The sequence below is a fragment of the Epinephelus fuscoguttatus genome, linkage group LG8 (assembly GCF_011397635.1).
Source record: "Epinephelus fuscoguttatus linkage group LG8, E.fuscoguttatus.final_Chr_v1".
Lineage (NCBI taxonomy): Eukaryota > Metazoa > Chordata > Actinopteri > Perciformes > Serranidae > Epinephelus > Epinephelus fuscoguttatus.
Genome location: NC_064759.1, coordinates 43,166,054 through 43,179,383, shown reverse-complemented (window position 1 = coordinate 43,179,383; position 13,330 = coordinate 43,166,054). Strand labels below are relative to the sequence as shown.

The window sequence follows — 13,330 nt, the reverse complement described above, 5'->3', positions numbered from 1 at the left end:
GAGTATTCCATCTTTTATTCTGGCAATTAATCAAGTAATTGGATAAGAAATACTGTGTGTTTTCATTAAATTACTTATACTTTATTTAAGGGCAAGAGTAATATATAAAAGAGAAAATCATAAAAAGTCTCTGAAATGTGAGAAATGGGCAACAAATTTGTTTCCTTTTTTGAAAATTCAACATTATTATTGCTTTAATTGCATAAACATTTGTCTGCCATGTGCACATGTATTGAGTATCATACTTTAAGTTCCTATGACTGGCTAATTTAGACTCATTTACTGTGTTGAAGGGGTGCCTTACACCTGCTGACTCTACTTACTGCAATCCAAATTAATATACCTGCTGTACTCAATTTGTGCATTTAGGCCTAGTCCACACGGACCCGTGTATTATTCTACGCGATTTGGCCACACTTTTGGGCCCCCGAAGCCGCGTTTCTTTGAAACCAGAGTCCAGGGTGAAGTTTTTGGAAGACTCCTGTGCCAGCGGTTGCGTGTAGATAGGATAACCACAGTATTTTATTACCTGTATAGCTCTTTTCTAAAAGTTTACTAACTACTAAAATCCCACATCCTGTGTTAAATACAATGTATCTTAACTATATTTACAAAGAAGCTTGATTCTGCACTCTGCACTTAAACTGTATGTGAACATTTACCGTTGCTATGGCAACAAGTGACAGCTGACGTTAGCGTTAGTTAGCTTAGCTTAATCGTCCGACAAACAATAACCCATAAAATTATAATTCAACATATTTAAACAAAATCAACAACAGCTACCACCAGTTACAGTCCTTACAACCTTAGCTAATGTGATGTCACAGGTTAGATTGTCAAAATTAAAGTAGTAAGACTGTAAATCCCTGAGGAACTATGCTAGCATTAGTGACGGCTGCATCCACTCGTATGCAGTTACCTTACGTTACAGTTCCCTCAAACAATATCACGAAGCCAATACAGACTATATAAACAAGTTATCTATTAAGGGTACACTACTAAAATCTGAAGGTGCTTAGGTGACATTTACCCACCTGAAAGAATAAATGAAAACAAAGTGATTTTGATGGTCTTCAGTAGCTTTACTTTAGGTGTAACTGCCAACTGAAGAAACCAACCAACTGCAAATCAACCGTTTTTATACTCAGATTTGCTCTCGTGCCTTTACTCAAATCAGTTATGCTTTATTTATGGCATATCCAGCTGCTCAACCTAATGATCAACGAAAGAGGCTGCTCCTATTGCTAGCTAACCCAACTACACTACCACAAAAGCAGCGACGGGCCTGCCAACGGAGGTTCTGGATCCGGCCGGGTCGGACCTCCGTTGGCAGGCCCGTCGCTGCTTTTGTGGTAGTGTAGTTGGTCATTCAGGTGCCTCTGCTCTTGAATTAGGTTGTGCTATTTTTGTGGATCGGGTTGTTTTTATTTTCCGCACTTCCCTATTCCGGTACTGACTCTGACTTCTGATTGGTTTAAATGGCCTCTCCGTTAGAAGTTACATCGCCACCTATTGCTTTGGCAAATGTATTACGTCACTTGGTAGCAGGTTTTGCCGTTTCGTGTGGATATTATATTTTTTTTAAATCACACCACTCGTGTGGACGAATTCTTTTGGAAACCGGAGCCCGAAAAACTTTGGTTTCAGAAGTACATGGGTCCATGTGGACTAGGCCTTGGGCTCCATTTTCTACTGTGTGTGTGTGTGTGTGTGTGTGTGTGTGTGTGTGTGTGTGCGTGTGTGTCTGAGAGTGACTGAAGTGCTCTGAACTTCTTGAGTTGAAAAAACTTCAATTCACAGCGGAAAAGCACCCCACGTCATCTCTGCTTTTTTCTCATTGTCCAATCAGTTGATTTGAGAGGCGGGCCTTCTGTGGTGGTCAGGACAGCAAGTTTTCAGTTGGTAAACTATGGAGGAGAAACTGGTGGTAGCGGTTGCTGGATACCCAGAGCTATACAACCTTTACAAATGGCATTTACCACTATCTCAATAGAAAACAGCAGGTGTGGAAGGATTCAAGAGCAGCACTTGAAACAGATATCATGGGGGTGAAGCTCCTGGACCAACTGGTGGTACTCCCCATGATCCACCCTCTTTCTTAGGGTCTCATGTACACACACAGATCTCCACTTCTCTGTGCCAAACAAACTATTTACTGACAGCCTCTCACTCTCAACCAGAGCTATAGCAAGTACCCTCTGCATGTCCGTTTTAGAAACTAGATACTAATTACCAATCAATAAAATAAAAATAAACAGTAGATTGATTACTCGGGAAGTTAAGAACAAGGAGATGATGGGGTCATCGCCTAGCAGCAATAAAAAAAGCGCAGCAAAGTTTTGTTTTGTTTTTTTACTACTAATAATTTGTTTTTTAAAAAAGGGCAGTGCGGAGCGCCTCGCGTTTTGCGACCTGCAAAGCGCTTTCTGTGTGATTAGGGCCTTCGTCTCCTTTTTCCTGCCCTTTAATGTTTTAATATAATTTAATGTCACCACTTGGCATTTTAAACGCCATTATAAATGCCAGTAGCGTTCATATACAACTCTATGTGCCTTAACGTCATCTTGTACAGCGACTACAATACCAGTGTGCATCTGTTAATACCAGTGAAATGTCAAAAAAAAAAATAAAGCAGTTTTCTTTAAATGTTTTTTTAATTAACATTTTTCAATAACATAAAACATAAAAGGTCAGACATCTGTAGAACATGACATCTGTTAAATACATCTGACAATATGACTGCCACGTACTAATAAAAGCGAATACTTTAAATAAGTAAAAAAAGTGTCTGTTTAAGTGTGTGAGAGGGGGTCGCTTAAAATACAACTATTTTTGAAGTTAGTTTAAATTAGGGATGCACCGAATATTCGGTAACCGAATATATTCGGCCAAATATTGCAAAAAAACACACATTCGGTATTCGGTGGAATAAGTTAAAAGCAAGGCCGAATAATAGCGGCACGGTTTTGATAACGCAATCAAACAGCGTGCTGTGACGGGCGGATTAAAATGTCGGCAGTGTGGTGGTCCGCCCGTCACCGCACTCTCATTTGCGACTAATAGTTTTCAGCGAGCAAAATAGGCTTACGCCAGGGCCACACCGCCCGCGGAAGCGCCGCGCATAGCCTCGAAGCACCGAGAAGTGAAACCAGTTTCCTTTCGGCACCCATGTTAACCGATTGTGTCATCCACACCGGCCGCGCCGCGCAGCTCCGCCGCCAGCCCTGCAGCGATCAATTTGGCGTCTGGTCTATTTTCTGCACGAGCCGCGAGTGAATGTGTCAAGCCGGGTAGTTACCCATGATGGAAAAACAACATCTGGGAGCAGAATCCCTTGACGACCGGCGTGGAGAAATGCGCGTCTGATGTGAACGGAAGTGCTCCAGCTCGCGCGAGAATTTCGGTGCGCTGCGCTTCGCAGGCAGTGTGGCCCTGGCATCAAATCATTCAGCACACTGTGCGAGCAGCCTACAGATTTCAACCAGCAGCAGAAACGAAAGGCGAATCCCACTGATTGTGGGTTGAACGGGGGTCACAGACACAGACAGTAATGTATTCCTGTCAAATACAGCGGCCATCGGCTTACCGGCAAGGAGAAGTCAGCTCCAATAATGTCCTCTTCTTGGCATGTGGACTGCCCAGAAGTACCTGTACAGCCGAGCCAGCCGAACACAGGTATGTGACATGTCAGAGGAGAAACGAGCCGTTCATGGCCCACAAACCTCACGTGCACACGGACACACATATGGGCTAAGTAATCACCAAAGCTCATTATTCCAGACTGACAGTCACACAACAACTCTATTAAACACAACTATAACAGCAACCCTACTCATAGTCCTCCAGTCCAGTGCTTTTCTCTTCCCTACCCTCACCAAATGTGCCCCTCAATAAACCAGGACTCCTATATGAATGGGTATTATTTTGTCAGCAAATCATTTTGATGTCAGCTTATCATAATCAATATGGCAACACCCATATTCAATGCAACAGTAGAACAAGTAAAAATATAAGTCAGCAGCAACTTCAACTTATCTGATCTTATTTCAGTAACATTAGATAGATACTGAAAACTTTTGAACTTAGACAGATGAGAGCCTATCCTTAAGAGGGGACCGCAAACTGTTTCAGCCTGCACTGCTCTCTACAAAATGGAACCAAATGGACCCTTACGGGTTAATTTGGCTCTTATAGCTTATCATCAATCATTTATCTGGCCTCGGGTCGGTCCCCATCCTCCCCGGACCTCATGTTGAGAATAACCAGTTTTCTTACTTTTCTATGTTAACTTACTTGTTGCAGCATCATCATTTGACGACGTCACGCTGCTGCTGGGGGCTGGGGGGGCTCTGAACATATCTGTAAGTTTATGACATTTGGCCGCCTCCTCCTCAGTGGCCCCCCTTTTTTTTTTTATCTCTCTCCTGTTCAGCTCCACCTTTCCTCTTTTTGCGGTCCATTGTAACGGCGCTGCTGAGCTGCAAAGCTCCTACTGCACAGTCTGCACACACAGGCACACGTACACACCCTCTGCTCTCTGCTCCACCTGACTCTCCACAACCAAGCTGCTTTGAGTTTACAGGCGTGCTGATTTGGGGGCGGGCATGGGCGGAAAGCGAAACAAACTAATCATGTCTTGAATCTACAAAAAACCCAAACTTTCTGACCAGTCGTTGTGACAAATGCTGACAAGCACCTATCATTTCTGACAGCGGGCAGGCTCTCTGCCAGCCGGCATGGCATCCTGCGTTGCATAGCCTGCAGGCAGGCCAGAGCAGACCACTTGCGGGCCAGGCCACCGGGGAACTCCCCGGTTCTCCCGTGGGCCAGTCCGGGCCTGGGGACTGTTCTTTACTTATGAAGGGACTTGTCAGTAATAACTTTATTTGTGGAGCATTTTTCAAGCCACAAGCACCAACTTCCCCCCAGCAGCACAGAAGATCTATACAATCAGTACAGTTTCAAGGTGGACACCCAAGATTAGTGTCACCAATTCAGTATCTGACCAAATAACACATGAATTCTTGAGTTACAGCCAAAAACATGTTTCGTGAGGTGCATTCTCTATTAAAAAGAGTTAGTATGAATCTGCTTTTACATCTGGAACCTCCTGTCTACGACGGGCTTGAGACGCTCCCTTGTTGAGGACTTGGCTCAGATTAATTGTATGCAGTTTGATTTGGCAGTGGGTTTATGTTACTACAATAACAGCTTAGCTGGGACATGAACAGCCACAGTGACTGAAATAATAGCAATAATAACAAATATAGAACAAGAATATTCCTATGACATCACCCACAGCGTGAAAGATGACCAGGGAGGATTGATTGTGAACCAACATGTAGTCTGTTGTCTGTTGGCCAAGTCACCGTAAGATTTTATGATTTTATAATCTAATCTGACACAGTGACTGTTAGAACGAACAAAGATGTTGCGTTATCTGAACCAGGCATAAATGGTATAATCATCACTTTCTTTGGTCATTCAACCATTAGAACTCCTAAAAGATATGTTTGCTTGAGCCAGGTGAAGATTCAGTACAGATGCACATGTTTATACAAATTAGAAATTCAAAGACAAGGAATTTGGTTCTTGATTAGGTTATATAGATAATTTTCATTTTAAATCTCCCAAACATACCTAAAAAACCAAAGTAAGCCCATCAGATAAAAAAAAGGCTTCGCTCCTCACAGATGGCCACTAGACACCCTTTCTGTGGCCCAGCCTGCACATGTGCAAACAATGAGCACTTTCACCTCATTACATTAATTTTTAGAGCAACAAGACACAACACATAAGACTAATGGCTCTGACCACAGCAGCCACTGCAACACATCACTAAAATGCATGGTGATGTTCAGAAGAGAGACAACACAGTATTTGAGTGGCCATCAATAGCTCAAAGAAATCTCAACCGAACAACTGAAAGGGCACAGCCAAAAGTAGTACTTTACAATTACTATTAATGCCTCAGTACATCTCTCTCTCTCTCTCTCTCTCTCACACACACACACACACACACACACACCTACCTGGCACAGAGCGCAGGTTGTTAGGCCCACTAAACAGCCTTGCTCAGCACAATTATGTATAGTGAGCTGCATACAGACAGTGACTATCAATAATACTGAATGCAGGGTGGCAAATAGCCTCTTAGCACAACAGTGCAGATGGTGGTACACTGCAAATTCATTGAGTGAAAAAGGCACATCATACAGCGACATAACAGCTGAACACAGCCCATGGGGTACACTTTGGATTAGATGCTCTGGAAATCTGTTCAGAGAGATTCATTGCCAGAGCAGCATATCAAGAAAACATGTGATATATGTGATAATGTTGTTGAATATTGTGATGACAATATGACTCTAGATTAATAAACAAATATTAAAAATATACAGTTTAGTGTCTTTCTGCTTTAGGTTCATGCTGCTAACACAGACCCCAGAAAATAAATAGCCTATGCACACTGAATTTAGAGAAATGATGTTCAGTGATGTTGATTAGGCAGTCCTTCCAGGAACTCGTGGCAAAAAAACCTTGAATTTGCAGCCAAAAACCCTTGAATTTGAGACCCAGAGGAGGACACCATAGCCCTTTACTCTCCTAACATCTCCCTCACCCTCTAACCCCCTGCGCCCCCCTATTCTCTAGGGCTGCAGCCAATCAAAGAAAATCTTGGTCGACTAAAGTCATACATAACCTTCAACTAATCGATTAGTTGTGGGGAAAAAAAATCTGCACGTTATTTTTACTTCTGCGGTGGTGTGTCTTGTGTCACTATGCGGTTATAACTCCAAAACACTAGTCGGCAGTGGAGAACTCTGTTAAGTGCTGTCAAGTTTAGTTGATTCAAAACACACATTAAATACGGCTTAATAGAGACAATGTCAAACACAAGTACATAAATTGGCTTCACTATAAATCGCAGAATTGACAGACAAACACTTGTCTTTATCTGGACAAATTTCCCCACAACTACAACATGCTAACGTTATTAGCACAAGTCTATGGCATTTTACACTGTATAAATTAGCCTAGCGTCTAGCGATCTTTTCCTCTTCTCATATAAAACCAGGGACAACAGCAACATTTAACAAAGGTAACGGCACACAGTTTGGCTCCGTAACAACTCACAAAGCTCACTGATAAAACAACTGCCATGTACTAAACACGTTTTCCAAGCAAATACAACATGCTAACGTTATTAGCACCAGCATATGGCATTTTACATTGTATACATTAGCCTAGCAACTAGCAATCTTTCCCTTGTCTCATATAAAGCCAGGGACAACAGCAACATTTAGCAAAGGTAAGGTAACCCAATTTGGCTCCATTACAACTCACAAGATTAACCGACAAAACAACTGTCACACTGAACAAGTTTTCCAAACAAATACAATATGCTAACGATATTAGCACAAGCCTATGGCATTTTACATTGTACTGATTAGCCTAGCAGCCGGCGATCTTTCCCTCTTCTCATATGAAACCTAGATAAATCCTTAAGTATAAACCCCTGAAGGATAAATCACACGCAAGACTTAAAATGCTATTTTAATGGAGGCCTTACTGTCCTCACAATTTATTGTTTCTTATCTGTGAACTAAAAGTAAATACAAGCTCCGTTTCCACTGAGGGAAATGGTGTCCGTATATAGCAACAGACCGGAGGTCTGCGTCACTGCGACGCATAGTTACAATTCTGGGGAGGTGCACGTTAGGCTACGGCATAGGTTCCAAATCAACGTGGAACCTACGCCGTAACCTACGCGTCAATTCAACGCAGAACTATAAATTACGTGTATGTGTTAATGTCAACATGTTGTTGTAGAAACAAAACTCACATACAGCATATCATTAAAAAAAGAGCGGCGACCCTTTATTATATGAAGAAAAAATGGCAGCGCCAAGCCACTGCTTCTATGCACAAGAAAAACTCCATGTGGACAAACATCCTAAGTGTTAATGTCAGAGTAGTATAAATTACAAAGTTATAGAGGCGTCCTTGAATATTTGCATGAAAAACTGTGTGTGCATGCCATAAAGAAAATAGTTTAAGATAAGTAAAATATGGGGCGTCGGTAGCTTAGTGGATAGTGCTGGCACCCCATGTAGAGAGGTGATGCCTCGCTGCAGCGGTCGCGAGTTCAACTCCAGCTTGCAACCCTTTGCTGCATGTCGTCTCCCCACTCTCTCTCTCTCCCCCCACTTCACAATCTTCACTCTGTCCTGTCCATTAAAGGCAAAACAGCCCAAAAAAATTAAGTAAAATATGTTATAATTAAGTTTAATAAAATACTGTTATAATAAAGTTAACAAAAGAACTGTCTTGTCTTAGGTGAGTAGTGTTGATGTTTTTGCTGTAAACCTGAAGCAGTCAGATGTTAGCAGTTAACATTAAGTTAAACTGTTGCTGCTGCGCCTTTAAACAGGAGGATTATTCACTGTGAGCTGGAAACACACCAACAGCTCTCCACTGTAAATATTAAAAGCATTTCCAAGTCCCACTGGTGCTCCATGATCACAAAATGTGACTTAACAGTCACAGTCATACCATACAGGTACAAAAACCCATGCTTCCTCTGCTCACGCTTAACCCCATTAAGTCAATCTGTTACCGCGGTGGCATCAAACGTGATGATTTTTTCACTATAAGCTGGAAACAAACTCACAGCTCTCCAGTCGATAATATATTAATAATATCTGCAAGTCACAAAATCAGACTAAATATTATGGCTGTCCCATGAAAGTCGGATATTTGAATTGTCAGTCAGACACCTCTTAGTTGAGATTGCTTCAAGTTGGGCACAGCCCTATTAAAAAGCAAAGTTAAGAGGTCTGGAGCCCTGCAGATGAGAAAGACACTTTGACCTGCTTGCTTACTGTTGCTCAGGAGAAAGTGGTCTGGATGGGCGGAGGGGTGTGTGTGACAGTATGTGAGTCTTTCTTTATGTGTGTGTGTCTGTGAGAGGGAGGAAGCCATAGGAGAGAGTAGGGCTGGGTGGTACGTCGATTTTTTACAATATTTTTATATATTTATAATATATAATATGTATTATATAATATATATTTTTAAGTAAGATATAGAAAATTTTAGACAATACCGTTTATATTGATATAGTGTGCATCTCTCCTCTCTCACAGTCTCCGCACAGCTCTGGCCCACTCACTCACAGTTTCTCCATAAACATTCAGAGAGACACATAGAGCTGCTCCTCTGTTTAATCTGTTAATTAGTCTACGGTGCAACAGCGGTCTATTTATTGCCCGAGCTACGTAAAATCAGTCTGTGAGATGAATGAAGTTACAGCAGTGGCACACGTACAATACTGTGGGCCTTTTCCTCTGTAACTTTTAGCCATGTCCAGTCAAGCGCTGATTGTGTTTCTGTTATCAGTTTAGACACGCGGTGCCACACCGAGCTGCGTACTTGCTCCTCCTCCGGAGTAGGTCAGGGCCACCCGCACTCAGGCGGGCATCGGTGGCGTCTCACCGACCTCAGCCAACACCTGACCTGCCCGTTTCTCCCCTTAAAATCAGCCGTGGATCAGCTGGCAACAGAACATGTAGCCCACTTCGTAGAAAATACCGGGATATATATTGTGTATCGACACTCAACCTGAAAATACCGGGATATGAATTTTTGTCCATATCGCCCAGCCCTAGAAGAGAGCAAGAGAACTGAAACGCCAAAGCGAGTCTCATGCTGGTGGCTTAATCAAACAACGTGACCATTTACTCGATGTTTGAGATATTGACATTTCATACATCCATCATATTCAATATATCAGCCACCCCTTCCCTGATAAAGACTGTTAAATCGAAACACTTTGGTCATAAATGTGTTAATTAAGAATTTTTACTCACAATCAGAGTGCCTTGGATGCTTTTCAGATTGCCAACCATGGACTGCTACATTAAGTAAGCTGGACTAAGGCTGGGCGGTATGACAAAATTTTCATATCACGTTTTTTTTAATCTCATCAGTTTCACGATATTTGACGGTATTTTGCTCAGGTCCCGCCTACTTGACATGCTGCTGTGTTGTGCTATAGCCTATTCAAGTGCTAGCATTTGTTTTTTACGTGACAATGCCTGAACGCAACACAGCCCCCGCTCCATTAGTGCAGTGCTCGGTTATAATTGTCTCGGATTTGTCGGTCGGCTTCACTCAGGAAAATGCGGACCGAGCCGTGCTCTAGTGTATTCACCTGTGTGTCTCTGTGTGCGGGCGTGCACATTGGGGGGGAAACTCCACCATGTGCAATACAGAGAGCAGAGGAGAATTGTGAATGGCGATGCGCCACTGCTAGTTGCATATAGGGTAAACACTGCTCTTTTTGGTATGAGTTCTTCTGGGTCATCGTGTTCTTCTTCAGCAACATGCGGTATAAGAAAAATTCATATCATAACGAAAATAAATACCGGTTTTCAGTACAAAACGGTATACCGCACAGCCCTAAGCTGGACAGTCACTTTTTTTATTCTAATGTGACTACTTTACCTATCCTTAAAGAGCACCTGATATTTTACTACCACCAAAACCTGGTGCCTTGACCCAGTGCAACACTCCATATTTTTTCTGCAAATAATACCTAGTTGACTACCTCTCTGAAAGCATTTCCTTCATGCATAAACAATAATGAGATGGATTTCAGACTTCATTAGGATTATTGCCACATGAACAACTACACTGGCTGAAAAACAAGTTTAAAACATCTCATCATCCAATTCAAGGGCTGGACTTAGTCCCATGTTTTGCCATCATTTAAGCTACCTGATGTGTTACATATATCAGTGATGGAGAGACACACAATCTGTTTGTCTGCACTCTGTCAGCCCTCATAGAAAATCAATGAGCCAGTTAATTTTGTGCAATGGGACACCCACTGACATCAGTGCTAGTAGAGCTGACCTTGTAGCACATTGCCCAAAGCTGCCTGCAAGATGTTCAGTGTCAAGTAGGCTACTGTAAGCAGCATTGTGCTCCTGGAACACACAGTTTGATGTTTCAAATAAGTACAGGGCCCTGGCATATGAATGATGGCTGTTCTGGACTGAGGCAATCTAATCACAAAACCAGCCATGTGTTCAGGCTCTGTAAGCAAACTAACAGCCAGTGTTGCAGCAAGGTGTGACAAAAATGTGTGAAACAGGTGCTAGCCACACAGTGAACCTTATTACATCACTGTGCTAAAGCTAGGTTTAAAAATCAATGTGCTAAAGATGTCCTGTGTAGTTTGATGTCAAAAGCCTGTGTTCTGACACAGGTACATGCTTTCTGGGAGGTGAGGAATTTAACAGGTAGACTGGACAGTGAGTTCATGCCATAGGCAAGAAGCCTGGTCCATCCATCGATGGATCACAAAAGATAAAATAACCGTGTGTGTGTGTGTGTGTGTGTATGTAAAAGCACCACACTCTCAGAAAAGGGCTGAGTCAAAGATCTAGATTTTCTAATAAACAGTGTGACTCATTTCATTATGTTGACATTATTGATAGGCCTATATGTTTTGCATACCTACAGCTGGAGCATCATACTCATCACCCAGCAGTATTTCTGGTGCAGAGTATGCCAGAGATCCACAACTGGTGGTCAGCTTTTTTCCCGGCTGAAACTTGTTACTGAATCCAAAGTCTGTGAGCTTGACCAGCCCTTGTTTCTCGAAGAACACCACATTCTCTGGCTTGAGGTCCCTGTGCACCACATGTAGCCGATGGCAGTAGGAGATAGCATGGACAATCTGGGCAAAATATTTCTTAGCAAGCTCTTCATTCAGACCCTCCTCATGTTTCATGATGTAGTCAAACATATCCCCTCCATCGCCTAGCTCCAAGATGAGGTAAAGCTTGGTCTGAGTATCTATCACTTCATATAGGCGCACAATGTTGGGGTGCTGGACCAGCTTCATGCAGCGGACTTCCTGGAAAAGGTGGCCTGTAGCCACGGTGTCTAGCTTAGTCTTGTCAATCACCTTCACCGCCACCTTCTCTCCAGTGAAGACGTGGCGTGCCAGCTTGACCACAGCAAAGTGACCACGGCCCAGTGTCTTGTCTAGGTCGTACAGGCCAGCAATTTTGCCATCATAGCCCCGCTTGAAACCTGCCATAGCTGGAGAAGGCGAGAGGGAGAAGGGAGCCCCCACTGTAGGCAGGGGCAGGATAGCTGAGTCGTGTGGGTCCAGCTTAATTCAGTTCATCGAAGGCTGAAGGAGAAACCCATTGCTTCAGCTTCCTAAATGATATGAAACACACAGTCACTACAGATTCATTTAACACTGATTACATTACCAAGCCAACCATTAAACTGAATGAGGGACCAAATAAATTTTCTAAAAATCCCCATGTTCACTCTATTGTTATGTCATTCTTACAGTACAACTGTCTCAATAAATATTGCGGTATCACAATATTACAGGATTTATATTACTATCAGTCAGTATGATCCTTAAAATAAAGAAAGCAGATGAGTTATTTTTGGTTGAACTAATGTTTTATTAATACAACTGCAACTTGAAACCATTGTGTTGATAGAAATATGTGTAAAAAGTCTCCCTAGCCTGGATATGTCATTGTGTGTGTACGTTAGCGCATAAATACTTGATCCTTGCTATTGACAGGATGGCTGCTGCGCTAACCATAGCTCATTTATCCACTGACCCAAGTCAAACTTCCCTTTACTGTAATGAAAGCATTCCTACGGTCGCATGTCCAGGCAGGCGTTTTGCTACCACGGCGGAGTTTGACAGACCAGCCGAGAAGTCCGCTGCATTACGGGCCCAACGGTGCTAACATTAGCCAAATGTAACCAGTAGCTAGCTTGCTGTTCATTGATTGATCGGCGTTAACATAGCATAACGTTACTGACTGACTGATGCTGACTGCTTTCGTTCTTTAATATCCGAGAGTCGACCGCTAACTCACAAATGCACCGAACAATGATCTGTACGCAAACACATTTAGCTGTGTGACAAAACGCTGTCCACACAGGTAGACAGGTGCTGCTTTCCATATCACACAGCTAACCGTAGTTAGCATGTAGCAAGCTAAAGTAAGCAGGGCTCGCTCAGCTCACCTCTCCAGCTTCTTTCCGGCAAACATAAAGCCCCGACTCCGGTCTCTACCGGCTACCTTAGGTCCTTTCGTATACTCCCTACTGAAGCTTATCGCAAATGATCAGCGAAAACAAGGATGGCACTGTCTCTTCGAGGTGACCGTGGCACTCAGGAGGTGCCTATGCCCAGGGTTCATGTGTAAAACGAGGCATTGCATCGCTGGCAGCGGCTGCTCTGGTCGGAACGTTGTTTCCTCCCTGTGAGGCGGTGAGC

The 13,330-nt window shown here is 42.9% G+C and overlaps 1 protein-coding gene across 1 annotated transcript in view; it reads right to left on the bottom strand.

The window, feature by feature from the left end:
- snrka (SNF related kinase a) overlaps positions 1–13,330 on the bottom strand; it is a 99,824-nt gene extending 86,494 nt beyond the window's left edge. Inside the window, exons 1-2 of the mRNA XM_049583140.1 lie at positions 13,078–13,330; positions 11,524–12,237 (exon numbers count right to left, since the gene is read on the bottom strand). Of these exons, the coding sequence (XP_049439097.1) occupies positions 11,524–12,112 (589 nt within the window). The 5' untranslated portion in view covers positions 12,113–12,237; positions 13,078–13,330. The remainder of the gene's footprint in view (positions 1–11,523; positions 12,238–13,077) is intronic.